This window comes from Musca vetustissima, unplaced genomic scaffold (assembly GCF_032173495.1).
Source record: "Musca vetustissima isolate MV318-11 ecotype Yass unplaced genomic scaffold, APGP_CSIRO_Mvet_v1 utg27505, whole genome shotgun sequence".
NCBI lineage: Eukaryota > Metazoa > Arthropoda > Insecta > Diptera > Muscidae > Musca > Musca vetustissima.
The window spans coordinates 120,070-137,559 of NW_026877709.1; the positions used below are offsets into that span (position 1 = coordinate 120,070).

At 32.7% G+C, this 17,490-nt stretch overlaps 1 protein-coding gene across 1 annotated transcript in view; it reads left to right on the top strand.

Annotated features, from left to right (window-relative positions):
- Positions 1-16,293, top strand: part of LOC133322380 (uncharacterized) — a 35,697-nt gene extending 19,404 nt beyond the window's left edge. The window contains exon 5 of the mRNA XM_061531382.1: positions 15,527-16,293. Coding sequence (XP_061387366.1) covers positions 15,527-16,293 — 767 coding nt within the window. The remainder of the gene's footprint in view (positions 1-15,526) is intronic.
- The last annotated feature ends 1,197 nt before the right edge of the window (positions 16,294-17,490 follow it).

A 17,490-nucleotide genomic window follows, 5' to 3' on the forward strand; every position in this document is an offset into this window, starting at 1 on the left:
TCTTGACCTTCCCCTTCTGCGAAGGTCAAGCATCAACTGGTTCGCTTTTATATGGCTTCTGGGCTGGGGCATCTTCATCCATTCTCACAACATGATCTAGTCAACGTAGTCGCTGCAGCTCAATATGTCTAACAATGTCGATGTCCGAGAATAGCTGGTACAACTCATGGTTCATTCGACGGCGATATTCACCGTCAACGCAGATCGGCCCATAGATCTTTCTAAGAATTTTTCTCTCAAACACTCCAAGGGCTGCCTCATCTGCTTGCGTAAGTACACATGCTTCAGATGCCTATAACAGCACGGGTAGTATCAGCGTCTTGTAGTGTTTGAGTTTGGTCTGGCGGGAGGTGGCCCTGCTTTTGAGTTGTTTGCTCAGAACATAATAGCATCGGCTGGCCATCACTATCCTTCTCCGAATTTCAAAGCTGATGTCATTCGTTTTATTTATGGCGATACCAAGGTATATTAAATCTTTGACTACCTCGAAGCTGTAGTTCTCAAGTTCCACAGTTAGTCCAAGTCTACTGGACGTCTTGCGCGTTGATACCATCAGTTTGGTCTTCTCACCGTTTACTGCCATACCCACTTTGGCAGACTCCTTCTCAATTTGTTCAAAGGTGGCTGTTACGGCTCTGAATGTTCGACCCATTATGTCGATGTCATCGGCGTAGGCGAGTAACATGTGTTGTTTGGTGTACAGAGTGCCATTTCTGTTCTCGTATGAGGATGTTAAAAAGGTCACACGACAAACTATCACCTCCGAGAGATCCTTTCCGACTTTAACTGCTGATCTTGTGCCTGTTAAAGTTATCCTGCATTAATTTTGCAGGAATGCTAAACGCAGACATGGCTTTATAGTCGACGAATAGGTGGAATGTGTCTATGTGTTTTTCGTGGGTTTTTTCCAGGATTTGGCGCAGAGTGAAAATCTGGTCAATTGTGGATTTGCCAGGTCTGAAGCCACATTGGTATGGGCCAATAATGTCATTGACCATTGGCTTCAGTCGTTCACACAGTACGCTGGATAGCACTTATTATGCGATGAGAAGGAGACTTATTCCTCTATAGTTGACACATATCGTCTTGTCTCCTTTTTTGTGCACGGTACACAGGATGCTGAGGTTCCAATCATTGGGCATGCATTCTTCTAGTCAGCTTGTGCATGCTCCTTACCAGCATCTCACCACCAGTCTTGAATAGTTCGGCTTGTAACCCATCGGCGCCTGCTGCTTTAATAATCTTCAGCCGATTGATTGCTATTCTGACTTCATCTTGGGTAGGTGGTATACACTCTATACCGTCATCTATTATTGATTCTGGGGTATCCACTTCATTGCTACTATTTGATACCTGAAGTTTTTCAAAATGCTCCTTCTGTCGCCAGATTTCCTTCTTTATCTCTACAGGAGGATGTGTCTGCACCAAAGCCTTCGGATTGGTGTTTTACCCGATGATAGAATTTTAGGACTTCATTCTTACTTCTGTACATCTCGCTTACTTCTGGCATAGCTTCAATATATAGGACCAATCGCATTTTGGATATTTTGTATAGCTCTAGCCACATGTTCCATTCAATGTCTTAATATATATTTCGGGGGTTCAACAAGAATTAAAAATGTGTATAACCCAGCCTACATCATTTCACTCTGGAACGATATTAATATGAAAGTTTCAACAATTTTTCCCATCTTAGACTTGTAGGAATAAATTAGCGAAACATTTTTATTTTTGGAATTGGCATATGATAAACATGTGATAAATTTTTGGGAATATTTATTCACCCTCTAATGAGTCTGCAAATATTCTTTGTTTTTTGTTTGTTTGATTTACTAAAATATGTGTTATTGTTTTTGTTGTCATTATTATTTATTATACATACAAATGTGTAGACATCTAAACTGTAAAATTGGCATTTGTTTTAAATTTTAATAATTTGAATCTAGATTTACTTCGTGATATTTCTACAGAAGTATTATTTCAAGCACTTCTTATCTTTTTGTTAATATATTTTTTTGGAAATGGCGTAGTTGACACACATATTGGCAACAACTGCAGGTTTTTTACCAATTGAAGAATATATCGGCAATAGATAGCATAGCAATTAATTTTTACCGATTGTTATCAAGAAGTACTTGGATTTTTAGATTTAAGATTAAATAAATATTTTTTTTGCATTATAATAAAAGTGGAAAATTCCTAAAAATGTTGTTTCACATCTTTTGCAATTCAATATGACACCGAAGTCTTAAAAATGTAAAATGTATCATACATTCACTAGAAATAGATATAAAAACTGTAGGTCATTTTTACATTCAATTGTTTTTATTAAGGGAACCCGCCACCCATTTCCAATTTGAAATTTCCAAAGCAGCTGGGAAATGAAGGTTCATTATATTGAAGAATTGTAACTTTGCACATATGTATTTGGAGACTTATTTTGCGGTTTTTGGTTTGGTGCATTCAGTTGTGAGTTACAGGGTGTTAAAGTGAACAAAAAGAAAATTCGGTACATTTTACCGAATTCATTAAACAAATCGGACATTCCGAAGCATGTCAAATAAAGTCCTATATATATATATATATAAAAGAGCTTAGAGTTAAGTGAGTGAGTGACTGACAGATCATCGCCCAGACTAGAAGCTAGAAGCTTGAAATTTTAAGTGTGGGTTGTTGTTGGTGTCTAGGCGTGTATGCGTAAGATAAGGCTGGGTTTTTGGAAATTCGAATTAGAAGGGTACGAAATGTACCAAATATGGTACCCTCTGCATTAGGCGAACGCGAAGAGCTAGAATTCTGAAATTTGGAAAGTAGGATTTAGGTGAATAGATAGAGTTGGAGTCTCCAAAACAAAAAATAGAAAAAAATTAGTCAATTCGGTTGCGTGTCCGACGTCCCCAAAATGTCGAATAATGGGGAGGGTAACGCTGTCTGGGGGCTACCCCTAAATATGGACCATATTAATAATTTTTGATAAGGAGATTTTTTACTCAACAAAATTTAAACAATCAAATTAAAGCCAATGCAATTGATGAGGACTACCCTTAAGAGTGGACCAGTATTGATAAGTTCTAGTAAGAAGACTATATATCCAGGCAGAACACAATATACAAATATACAGCAATTTAGGTTGAAAAAAGCTTAAAAAACAAATATTGGGGTATTGTGTACCCAAAAACGACCGATATATTCCATTTCCAATATCAAATCTCATAGGAGTAGTACCAACGTATGTGCAAAATTCCAAAGCTCTGTCTTAAATATTGCAACCTTAATCGGACGGACATGGTTAAATCGACAACGAATAATCGTTAAGAATAAATGGGATTTCACTTTTTTAAGTTTTTTAGCACTTTCTATAATTTTTTTCAACTAAATCTAGCATTTTTCCTCAACGAAGTTTTGGCAACACTGATTAAATGACTGTTGCAGTGTAGGATTGAGGTAGTTTTGGAAATTCGTACTTATTGGTACGAAAAGTTCTAAATGGTTTAAAATTAAGTACATTTTTTATTTTGCTTGAACGGATAAAACTGAAAACATAAAATTTGGAATTCAGATAACTGTTGAAGATTGAGCTATAGAGACATCTTTGGATATTCGTATTTATGTGTATGAAAAGTACTAAACGGCACTATATTTGGTACAATTTGGATTTGGGTGAACGGAGAGAGCTGGAAACCTAAAATTTGGAATAATGGTTGGAGTATAGAAATAATATACGGAAGCATAGTACTTATGTGTACAAAACGTTACTATATTTTGTACAACTTGATTATGCGTGAACGGATAGAGCTGGACTTCAGAATTTTGGAATTAAAATTACTGTTGAAATGTAGGATTGTCGTAGTTTTGGAAATTCTTAATTATAGAAACAAAATGTACTAAATGGTACCAAATAGTTTATAAATTGTTTTTGTGCGAGCGGATGGAGCTGAGATCCTGAAATTTTGAATTAAAATTACAGTTGGAGTACAGGATTGCGATATGTCGGTAGTTTTGATATGTCGTCATTATGTGTACTAAATTTGGTACAATTTAGATTTGAGTGAACGGATAGAGATGGAAAACTTAAATTTGGAATGAAAATAATTGGAATTTCGTACTTATGAATACGAGAAGCACTAAATGGTACTAAATATGGTACAATTCGTTTTGTGTGAGCGGGAATCCAAAAAATTGGAATTAAAGTTGGGGTGTAGGATTGAGACATGGAGGTAGTTTTGAAAATGCGTAATTATGTTTACTAAATGGTACTAAATTCAGTATAATTTAGATTTGATTGAGAGTATAGAGATGGAAAACTTATATTTAAGAATAAAATTACTATTAGATTACAGGATTGAGATAGTGTTGGAAACTTGAACTCGTAAGTACGAAAAGTACTAAATATGGTACAATTTGGATCTATATGAACGGATAGGACTGAGATCCTGAAATTTATGATTAAAATTACTGTTGGAGTATGGAGTGTAGGAAGTTTTATAAACTCGTACTTACGTCTACGAAAAGTAATAATTGTACTAAATTTGGTACAATTTGAATGTTGGTGAACGGAAAGAGCTGGAATCCCTAAATGTGACAGATGTAGTTTAGGAAATTGGTACTAACGGGTTCGAAAAGCACAAAATTTGGTACAATTTAACTGGTTAACGGGTAAAACTCGAATCCTGAAAGTTGCAACTTAGGTTACTGTGGGAGTGTATGTTTGATATAGGTTTGGAATATGGGTACGAAAAGTACAGAATGACACGAAATCTGGTACAATTTGGTGAATAGGCAGAGCTGGAATTCTTAAATTTGGACATAGATTGATATTTGAAATCAGGTTTAGAATACTGAGATAGGTTTAGAATGTGGGCACGAAAAGTACAGAATGGTACCAAATCTGGTACAATTTGGTTTTTAATGAACAGGCAGAGCTGGAATTCTTAAATTGACACTTACGATAACTATTTGAATGCAGGATTTTGTACTTATGTGTACAAAAAGTACTACATTTGGTACAATTTTGACTACGGTGGAATTGAGATTATTGCCATACATTCGCCACTAATAAAAAGAAATTGGGATTCAGCCTGACTTTTTTGCAAAAACAAAAACTTTTTTGTATTCCTTTTCCGCATACGAAGTAGAGGGCACTTTGCTAGTAGTTCATATAAAAATAATGGATTTCTTTAACAAATAAATATTTTTATAAACACATTTTCTTATTAACGAATTACTATAACAGATCGATCGAAAGCATGCATTTTTACAGTTCTAAAAGTTTTTACATAAAATTGTAACAATAATTACGAATGTCGTTACAAATTACAACAAACAGCCAAACACTGAGAATTACTTGTTTTTATGACGTCAAATGTTATGGAACTCATTAGGATTTATCGAAAAAATCACTTTTAATTTGTAATTAGGGTAGTATGGCATTTCATTCAAATCGTCACGTGTAATGGTATTCAGTATTTTTTGAAGGCGTTAAATTCAGCTGCCTTGAACTTTTTACATCCTGTATATATTCGCCAGTAAAAGTCTAGTTATGTACATACAACCTTATTCCGCTGAAACAAAAAAACAGGCTTAAATCGCTTCATATATAGATATATCTTTCATATACATTTATTTTTTCCGATTTCATAGAAAATAGCGAATATATTTAATTTCTATACACAACATTGTACAATCTACCGAAATGAGTCTACAATATGGGCAATGTTAAAATATGTAAAATTTGGTTTTGTTATAGAACATCGTAACTTCGTCAGACTTTAACCCCTATCTGGTTCTAGTGACATATTTCAAAATAAAGGTTTAAATTTGTTTTTTTTTTTTTTTTTTGAGTTCGCAAAGTTTTTTTCCGGCATTTATTTATCACTCCATGAGTCAAAACATGTACCACTATTAAAAATACTCTGCTGAAAGATTTTTCCTCTAAAATTCTAAAATGTCAAATTACAACCACTCCTCTTTGAATGTACAAAAAAAGAATTTTAATCTGTTGCAAAAATGCCCATCACTTGATTACCAAAACTTATTCGCTGTCATTTTATGTTATTATTCTAAATAAAAGTTACATTTAATATTTTTGAATATATATTTAAAAAAAAAATAATAATAATTTTGCCAACATTCAATTTACAGGTTTTTAAACAACATTTTTTCTAGATGTAAATGATAAGAAGTGAGCCCACTGTAATGCTTATTATTTACTTCCCATTGTCGAATATTAATAAAAAACCTTGGAGGAAAAAACAACAACAATTTTTTGTCACTCTGGAACAAGGTAGATACATAAGGTAGCCGCATCGGCGAATTGGGAACATGATATGTCAAAATAGTTAACAAGGCGAATAATAATTGATTCGCCGTAACATATCAAATTTGAAGCGAATTTCATTCAACCAATCAGAATTCAGCATTTTGAAATATTAAACATGATTGTTTACTTTTTGTTAATTTTTAAAATTGTGAATGTTTGTGCAAATTCAGATTGGTGAATGGAAAATAACATCAAACAGCGACTTAAATTCAATGAAGAGCTTAGGAACGGAACCGGACGTTGACTATTTATCCTTGAATTTTAATGCATTCCATGGACTCCAAATGAAATTCGAAACAAATGAAATACCATTATAAAGGCATACAAAACGTGTTTCGGTGTTGGAAATCAAGCAAAAATGTAACTGCTCCAAGATTCACAAATACAGACAAAATATACTGGACGTAGAATTTTGTTCCACTATCCACTATGTTTCCACTATCTTTTGTCTGTTTAAATTTCATCTTCTTTAAGGGTAGAGTTTGTTCTTTTGTTATCTGTTGTATCAACTGAAATTCAAGTCATATCTGTGTGCCCATCCATCTGTACTTCATTAAGTAATGATGTTCTTTCCGTTCTGGTCAAAGGCAAAACCAATAGTTTTGGCAATGATATTTTGAAATGGACCAAAAAACTTTATTTCGTTTTCTATGAAGGTCATAACTATGGTATTGTTAGAGGCTGAAGTATAAGATAATCACCGCATAGTTTTGCTCCGCAAAAAATTTAAGTCCAATATTCCAGATTTATATTATCGGCCCGTCCGACTATATTTCTTTTCTCATTGTTTTTTTTAATTCTTTCATAACATGTATTTCAATAAAAATAAAAAAATTCAAACGCATTGTTTTTGTTTTTAAATTTAAATTCTCTTTTCATCTACCGGCGAATTAAAATAACAAAATTCTATTTGACATATAATGTTACCATCAGCTGCCTTGATACGGTTACCTTATGAATATACCTTGGTTTAAACCAAGGTATATTCATAAGGTAACCGTATCAAGGCAGCTGATGGTAACATTATATGTCAAATAGAATTTTGTTATTTTAATTCGCCGGTAGATGAAAAGAGAATTTAAATTTAAAAACAAAAACAATGCGTTTGAATTTTTTTATTTTTATTGAAATACATGTTATGAAAGAATTAAAAAAAACAATGAGAAAAGAAATATAGTCGGACGGGCCGATAATATAAATCTGGAATATTGGACTTAAATTTTTTGCGGAGCAAAACTATGCGGTGATTATCTTATACTTCAGCCTCTAACAATACCATAGTTATGACCTTCATAGAAAACGAAATAAAGTTTTTTGGTCCATTTCAAAATATCATTGCCAAAACTATTGGTTTTGCCTTTGACCAGAACGGAAAGAACATCATTACTTAATGAAGTACAGATGGATGGGCACACAGATATGACTTGAATTTCAGTTGATACAACAGATAACAAAAGAACAAACTCTACCCTTAAAGAAGATGAAATTTAAACAGACAAAAGATAGTGGAAACATAGTGGATAGTGGAACAAAATTCTACGTCCAGTATATTTTGTCTGTATTTGTGAATCTTGGAGCAGTTACATTTTTGCTTGATTTCCAACACCGAAACACGTTTTGTATGCCTTTATAATGGTATTTCATTTGTTTCGAATTTCATTTGGAGTCCATGGAATGCATTAAAATTCAAGGATAAATAGTCAACGTCCGGTTCCGTTCCTAAGCTCTTCATTGAATTTAAGTCGCTGTTTGATGTTATTTTCCATTCACCAATCTGAATTTGCACAAACATTCACAATTTTAAAAATTAACAAAAAGTAAACAATCATGTTTAATATTTCAAAATGCTGAATTCTGATTGGTTGAATGAAATTCGCTTCAAATTTGATATGTTACGGCGAATCAATTATTATTCGCCTTGTTAACTATTTTGACATATCATGTTCCCAATTCGCCGATGCGGCTACCTTATGTATCTACCTTGGTTTAAACAATTTGAAAATTTTGTCGATGACTTTGTCAATGTTAACTATGGTATGAATTCCAGAACTTGAGCTGAGTATTTTACTATATAAAAATATACCTTGGAAAATGTTTGTATTTCGTACATATGTTGGTGTTTTTTTTTTATATACACTCCACCATAGTATTGAGGGTATATTAATTGTGTCATTCAGTTTGTAACTCATCGAAATATTCATTTCCGACCCTATAAAATATATATATTCTTGATCAGGGTAAGACGATCTAGCCATGTCCGTCCGTCTGTTGTAATCACGCTATCTTCTGAAGGAATTGAGATAGTGTACTGAAATTTTTCATAGGTTTGTCTTTTGTTTGCAGGCAGGTCAAGTTCGAAGATGGGATATATCGGTATACGTTTAGGCATAGCTCCCATATAAGGGTACCCCCTAATTTTCGGTATTTTGAGGTTCTTGATCGCGTTTTTCAACCAAATTCGCTAAAATTTGGTACATTGAGTTCTTATTGGGTACCAAATTTCCCTACTAAAAATTATAAATATAGGCAGCCCCCATATAACGGTACCTCTTATTTTCAGTATTTTGGGGGTTTTGAATTTGCTGCAATTTAGTATTTTTATTTCTTAATAGGTACCAAATGTCTCCACAAAAAATTATAAATATAGGTAAATTTTTTCGGATAGCCCCATATAAGGGTACCCCCAATTTTCGGTATTTTGGGGTTCTTGAGCGCGTTTTTCAACCGAATTCGCTGCAAGTTTGTATTTTGTAGTCGTATATGGTAACAAATCTCCCTACCATTTTTTTAATATTCGCCCCATTTTTGGGGTTGTCCCCCTTTTTTATATTAAAAAAGTTGTATGATTTGTTCCGTATTTGGCTTTGGTTCTAAGACTCTGCGATAATTAACCTTATATATATTCATATATATGAACTGTAACCCGCATTTAAGCCTAGTCCCTGTGTGGGAGGTACCAGAAGGAGTGGACCGATATTCCCCTTGAATTAATTTTGGAAGAAATAATAAGATGGGCAAAGTTTGGATGAAACCAAAATTTTTTTTCAAAACCATAATCGGTTTGTAGAAATGTCGGTATAGGTACTCTTTTTGGTATGTTCCCTATATATTTATTTCAAGTACCTGTCAGTATTTCACTTGAGCTCATTTTTGCAGAAAGGTTTTCTCGTAATCCGGTCTGTATATGGCGTGTACGCATACATATGGCAACATTTTTGATTATTGAAGTGTTTTTGCTAGTTGGGAACATGTAGTAAATTATTGTTTTCTGAAGACATTATATTCTTCTGACATTTCTCTTAGTCGTATTCCAATCTTATAAGCGTCAACAATGAGTTTTTCTAATTTTATTTTAAAACAGTTATTAAAACTACCTCATAGCACTCAAGAAAAATATAAACGATGAAACCTATAATAACTGTATTTTTTAAATTCGTCAGAGTTATATATGTTTTGCAAATGTTTTGTCCAATACTGTATATATGAAGTTTTGTGTACAATGAATGCTGAAAAATCAAACCTAGTTTTGAGCTACGGGTCTGATGTCTCAAACGGTCGCAGTTTGTTTAAACAGATATTTTTCGAAAATACTTCGGCCATTCCAATAAATAGAAATCCAAAATATAAAATTACAGTCAACATGGTTGAACAGCGTGCCCAAACTCCCCTTAATACCGAAATTTCGGAGGTAGCATTATATGGGGACTGCATTCGTATAAAAAACGTGCACAAAATCCTAAAAATTCCAAATAATGGGGTATATCGTTATATGGAGGCTACCTGGTAGGGAGACTTTCTTTACGATGGGAGATTTTCTTTACAATGTAAAACGAACCCAACATATCTAAAATAGCCGAAATGAAGGAGGCCTGGCCCGCACAAATCCATTTTTTACATAGGAATTCAACACTCAAAATTTGGTGAAGCTAGCTTGTCGGGAACTATTTATCGCAATTTCAGCCATAGTGCACTGCTAACTTTTCCGGATCATAGTTTTTATATCCCCTGAAGTAAAGTTTGTTTTATTTACAAAGAACTTGAAATTAAAGACCCTACGGCTGAAAAATGCGGCTAAAACATTCAAGGTACCTTAAATGGATCGGTAACTTTATTTGACGACGTTGATCTCCATTATAATATCAACGGACCAATGAGTTCAAAACTAATGAGTACAATGGTGGATTCATAAACAGCATTTTTTACAAAAAATGTTACAATCTAACTTTACTCACATATTAAACATTATTTTCTGAAAATATTAACCACGGTCTTAAAACTATATCATGTCATATCAATCAGTAATCTTCCAAAATGTATTGGCAATTTTTACAACTAAAAATGCCGACAGTTAAAAATACCACGCCGCAGAATATTTTGTACTGATCGATAATTACATTTGTTGCCTTGAAATATAAATTGAAGGTTACACAACTTATGTGATTATAATCAATCGGATTTCAATATCAACATTATTGAATACCATAACAGAAATAAAAATAAAATATTTACTTTCATATATGATTATTGTAAAATATGTGTAGGTAAAGTTGCATTTGGCTATAAATGTTTTCATATTCTAGATTGCAAAAATAACAATCTAAAAAATTAAAAGTTGTGTGTGATGTTTGTCGCAAAGTTCCAATGTCATTATATTGGAATTTATAAAATGAAGTTAAAATCCATTCAATTAAAATTATAAATTCCTAACATGTAATATATTCCAAAAAAATTGTCCTGTATTACAACTATGTTCATTTATCATTCAGATAAATAAAAATATTAATAGTTGACAAAATTGTTGCTACAAAATTAAGAATTATTTCACTTATTTGAAATATTTGAAAGGTTAAAGAAAATGAAGGTTGGAGTTTATATTTTACTGAGGGAGGATTCCGTAGATCAATATTTAAACATCGTCCCAATTAATGGTCCCGACCGATTCTTTCCGAAGTGGCTGTAATTTTACATTTCTGTTTATCTGAGAGGTATTCTCAGATTTTTCAAAACATCCGAACGAAAGAATTGGTCTATCCTGTCATAATTTTTCGAATTTTGAGACAAATTTCTTTATCAAGATGAACAATAATCAATTGTAGAGAAAATTTAAAATGTAATGTTCAAGTGAATAGGGAACAAACGTAAATTAAGCGCCCTAAAGTATGCAACACGTAAAAAGTATATATTGTTTCAAAACCTATGTTGCTTTGTCATTTTAAATTTATAAATTTAAGAATGTTTGCTTTTTCATATAAAAATATTGCAAATGTACATAAATATGAGGTTTGTGGAATAATTTGTTTAAGCCTTGAGTCTTCTTTAAACCTTGATTTGTTGGAAATACTTTCAGATGAAACGCTTCCTTATTATATTACAGATATTAACCCTTTCCGTATTTTTGTCGAATATATTCGACATTTAAAAGTACTCTCTTTTTTTGCGATTTTTCGGTTATCATATGTACCGTTACTATAGATGTTTTTGTTTTTGCTGAAAGACAGAAGAAACTGGCCGAGGTTTAAAATGACGATTGCTATTTTTTCTAAACTATGTCCCTTTATATGATTTTAAATACAAAATTTTAAATTTTTATTCTGACAAAATTTTTTATTTGACACGGAAAGGGTTAAATATAATAATATGAGAAGCAAAATGTTCACATTGACATAAATTATAAGTTTTATTTATTAACAAGTAAAAAGTATCAGTATATACACCTGTAGTGCCGACAGATATATACCCTAAGCCTATGAACCAACCAACTAATTCAACGAGGTCTATTGTAGAGGAGGAGTTTTTTCATTATAAATACAGTGGCTCAAAAAAAAACTGTGATAGCATGTACAAATTTTTGCAATAGAAACAATATATGAATAAAGGTATATAATAATTCAATTAAATAATAATCAAAGCATATTTTTTTCGCGTCAAAATGAAAGTGGGACATCTGGCATCACATTCACTAACTCTCTACATTTATTTTATTTTTCTATATGGCAACGCTTCATACTTTTTTTGTAACTTCCAAAATGGGTTGACAAATTGGTCAAACTTTTGCGGAGATTAGAAAACTAGTTATAAACCACTTCGAAGACGGTAAATCGGTCGGAGATATTAGAAAAATCGTATATAAGCTGTAAGTCATCTAATTCAATTGGAACAAGTGAAAACGCGTTAAGTTCGGCCGAGCCGGACTTTGGATACCCTCCACCATAGATAGGGAAAATACCAAAAAGTGGACTCATATCGACATTTCTACAAACCGATTATGTAAACCATGATACAAATTTCAGAAATTTTAATGGATAATTGTACCCTCATACTTATGGCTAATGAGGGTGTATACACTTTGACACGGTGAAAATGAGCCTCATCGAAATATTGGTTCTAGACCCCATGTTTCTTTGGACCAAATTTGTTTCAGAAAATTTTGATTTCATCCAAACTTTGCCCATCTTATTATTTCTTCCAAACTTAGTTCAAGTTCGAAGATGGGGAATATCTTTCCACTCTATCTGGTATATAGTATCGGGTTATAGTTCCTATATAGTTCGTTATCGAACCTTACGTTCTAGTTTTTATCTCTATATCCTCCGCAGGTGAAATGATTGCAACAGAGTCTTGGAACCAAACCCAAAACGCGGAACAAATCCGATAAATATTTTAATATAAAAAAAGGGGGACTATCCCAAAAAGGGGGCGAATATTAAAAATTTTCGGTAGGGAGATTTGTTACCATATACGACTACAAAATACCAAATTGCAACGCATTCAGTGGACAAACGCGCTCAAGAACCTCAAAATACCGAAAATTGGGGGTACCCTTATATGGGGCCTATCCAAAAAATGGAGCTATATTTATGATTTTTTGTGGAGAGATTTGGTACCTATTAAGAACTCAAAAAATAAATTCCAGCCAATTCGTAAAAATACAATCAAACCCTCCAAAATACTGAAAATTATAAGGTACCGTTATATGGGGGCTACCAGAAAAAGTGAACCTATTTTTTTAATTTTTTGTGAAGACATTTAGTACCCAATAAGAACTTAATGTACCAAATTTCAGAGTATTCGGTTGAAAAACGCGCTCATGAACCCCAAAATACCGAAAATTGGAGGAACTGTTATATGGGAGCTATGCCTAAACGTTGACCGATATATCCCATCTTCGAACTTGACCTGCCTGCAAACAAAAGACAAACCTATGCAAAATTTCAGTACCCTATCTCAATTCCTTCAGAAGATAGCGTGATTACAACAGACGGACGGGCGGACGGACATGGCTAGATCGTCTTTGAATTTTACCCTGATCAAGCATATATAATGAGTTACAAACGGAATGACAAAATTAATATACCCTCCATACTATGGGTGGAAGGTATGAAAATGCGGCAAGAAGCGGATATTTTCTGACTGGGACGGGCGACGAATCAGGCAGCTAATTAATAAGTACCTCAAAGCTATCTGCCATGTGTCGCACTATCCTAAAAAGGATGCCAACCCTGGTGGCTCGAAAAAACACTAATAAACGGAAAAAACAAGGAAAACAGAAAATTTTCAAAAGAATAACAAAATAAAGAATTGTCTTTTTTGGAAGACAGTTTTATTTACCAATGGAACCATTTTCGATCTGATGGACCCTCATCGGAGCTCGGAGAATGTAATTTACCAGCGACTATTAATCTTGGTTGTGGATCGATTATGATATGGGGTTGCATGTATGATATGGGGATGCAAGAACAAAAATATTTTGTCTTTAATTCAATTTATTTTATGTACAACCTTAGACAATTAAAATGAAATTCCAATTATGTTTTAAAATGCTAATACATTAAGATTTAAAGTCATCCCGCTAGCAAGAGGAACTAAGTTCGTAATCAGAAACTCGTCGATTCCCAGCTCTCCAGTGACTAGTTCCACTTTACACCCCCTTAACAATGTATTTAACTGTTTACTTTAACATGGTGATGTCATAGGAGGCAACCAATTGACACTCCTTCGCTTACCGTAGTACTATACTAGTAATTATATTCTGGAAATAAATAACAATGATTATAATATTATAGTAAACAAGAGGAAATATATGTCTAATACCTTACCTAAAAGAACATTGCAAAAATTACTAATTCCATAATTTGCCAGAGTCTTTGTTCTGTAATGAAAATATAATATAATATATTCAATAGAAATAAATTATATATAATTATATATAGAATTACTTTCATATACATCTTTCCGCTTGAGTTCTAAATCATTTGTTTTGCGTGATATATTTCACAATTTGATGCCACCGCACTTCAAGACGATCACAAAAAGACTGGTTATTTCCAAACAAAATTCATCTTACATTCATGGAGAATAACGGACTTTTTATGCAGACCAACCACAAAAACCCGTGGTTTTTTTTTATAATAACAAGAGAATCCTTCTCCTTTACTACAGGATAAAATGGTAGTCAATTGGTTCGGCTGATATTACTTTAGGATCAAATTTGTAACAGGTACGGTGCTGGGACTAGCTACATAACATAAAAAACTAGTTTTTGTGGCTGTTGGGAGAAAATGTTTAAATATGTCGTCGGAGATATAATTGTGCATTTTGAATGTGTAAAAAAATTAGATCCGTACATAGTTTGTATTTGTTGTTTTTTTAATTGTCTACTAGACAAAATGTTTTGCCTTTAGTTAAAATTAAAAAAAATGTCAAAACTAAATTACTCCTGAATATTGACAACAGATTTAACCTGTAATAACATATTTATGAAGATTTATACTCCCACCTTGTGTGCAGAGTGTAGCTAAACTTTTGAATAACTTAATAAAAAAATATTGTAGGAAAATTGAAATGCATAATTTTATTGATATTTATTTTAAAAACATGTTATTAGTTGTGATACTTCAGTAAATCTTTGTTTTTTATTTATAAATATATACATATATTTTATATAATAAACATATGCTGTGTTAAAACAGTTATGCGTTATAATTTGTATTTAACTTTATATGAACATTTTTATTTATTGTTATATACATAAATAATTAATTGTATATCCACGTTTCTAAATCACATCAGTTCGAATTATATATCACATCTAAATTATTCAAATATTTTTTCTTAAAATATACATATTACTATATATAAATATTATTTTCAAAACAATGACAAAAATTTTCAAATTTCTTAACTAATATATTCTTATTTAATTTCTAGCTAATCTAGCTAAAGGTGATACATTGGACTCTCCCACTGACAAAACGGTTACTGATACTAAAGATGCATCTCCCGAACGGCGTATTACTTTTACCATAAGTAGCGATTCTTCGCCTGAGGGCAGTATGACTTTGTCACCGAAGAAATTCGACTCTATTGCCGAAGAGGACACACCTTCAGTTGTCGATGCTGGGAAAGACGAGGATGAAAAAGAAGATGAAGTAATTCTACGACCACGTCTCATTGATCGTCATCCACATTTAATGCCACCATCTGGCATTACCACTACACCACGTAAAGTATTGCGCAGCGCCAAGAGTGTACCACACTTCAATGTTCGAACAGCAGCTAGTGAAACAGATATATTCGCCATAACCGGCTCGGGCAATCCCATTAGTATGACACCAGAAGTTCCGTCCATATCGTTTAGTAATTTGCCCAAACACTATGAAGATACACCGACAATTGAAAAATATCGCGTCTCACAATCCCTCTATTCAATACAAACGGCAAATGCCGCTCGTGCTGAAGATTATTCAATGCCGCGCTATTTCCGCAAATCGGCCATGATAACGGCCAGTAGTGAAGTATTGTCGGGAACAGGTCCAACGACAACACCCTCGGCTTCTTCTTCGCGTGAAGAAGTCCGACGTCCCGAGAAGGAGAAGAGCAAACGTTTGCAAATGTTGAGAGGAGCCTTGCCACCGTTACTTATACATTCCGTGTCATTCCGCAAAACCCGTGAAGAGGGCAAACAAGTGGATTAGTTATTTAAACAAAAAAACACTATTTTTTTATTATTACATATTTTTTACAATTGTAATTTCTATATAAATACATATGAAAAGTATTTTCATATCATTTTTCTCTCTAATCATCATTTATAATGTTTCAAAATATTGCCTTAATTTTTTCAAACTACATATTATATTTTTTATTATATTTATCAGTTTTGAATTGTTTTGATTATCGTTACAGTATTTAATGTATATATTTAAATAAATTTTAAATTCAAAAATGAGTTTTACTTAATAAATTTGTTTGCCAAATGTTGGGTAAGTTTAGAACAAATATTGTAAGTGAGAACTTAATAAAAGTATCTTTTTCTTAAATATCCATATAAAGGTTATTAATAATTCCTAGTAAATGTAAAATAGAATTCCCTCTATGTGCTCATGGCATAATTACAGAAGGTAGTTTCATTTGAGAATTTGATGATGGCAACTGTTTTTAATTTAGAATTCATATATCAATTTCAAAAATAAATTCCATAAAATTTTATATATGTCGTTTGTCAAATTTTAAATAAATTAAACAAAATATATTTTCTAAAGCTGGACATTGCTCTCAAGATTTAACCATGGTTGTTACAACTTATATTTATACGTTTTTGAGGTAGGCAACTTCCAAATATTTATAAATATAACTAATTTAGCAATTTTTGCCACTGAACAAATATTATACGTACATTTCGAAGGAATATATTTTCATTTAAATTTTGAAAGCTGAATACTGGCAAAGGCAAATTTATGAAAAAATTGAAAACATATGACGGCATGAGACTACCTTCTACAATTATGCCATGTATGCACTATGCGACAGGCAAAAAGTCCAATTCAGGTAGAGCCGATAAAACGTTATATATTTCAAATCTAGGGACTTTGATGGAGGTGAAAAATTAAATTGTATCTGGCCCGGTCTGGTGCCAAAAACTCGTTATTTTAACTATACTTCATCAGTTTAAATTTTTTGTTATTGTTTTGTTGTTGTTTTATGGGATTAAAGAAAAGTCCTTTTTTTGATGGCGGGCATGATAAGACCTCATTGGAACGGTGTTAGAAAGGATACATGTCTGGCTCTCGTATGAACTAGGATTATTAAGGGTCACCTTAAAGAAATATATCCACCTAAAAATAATTCAAAAATATCTACATGATATAAATACCACGCTAAATCAAACGATA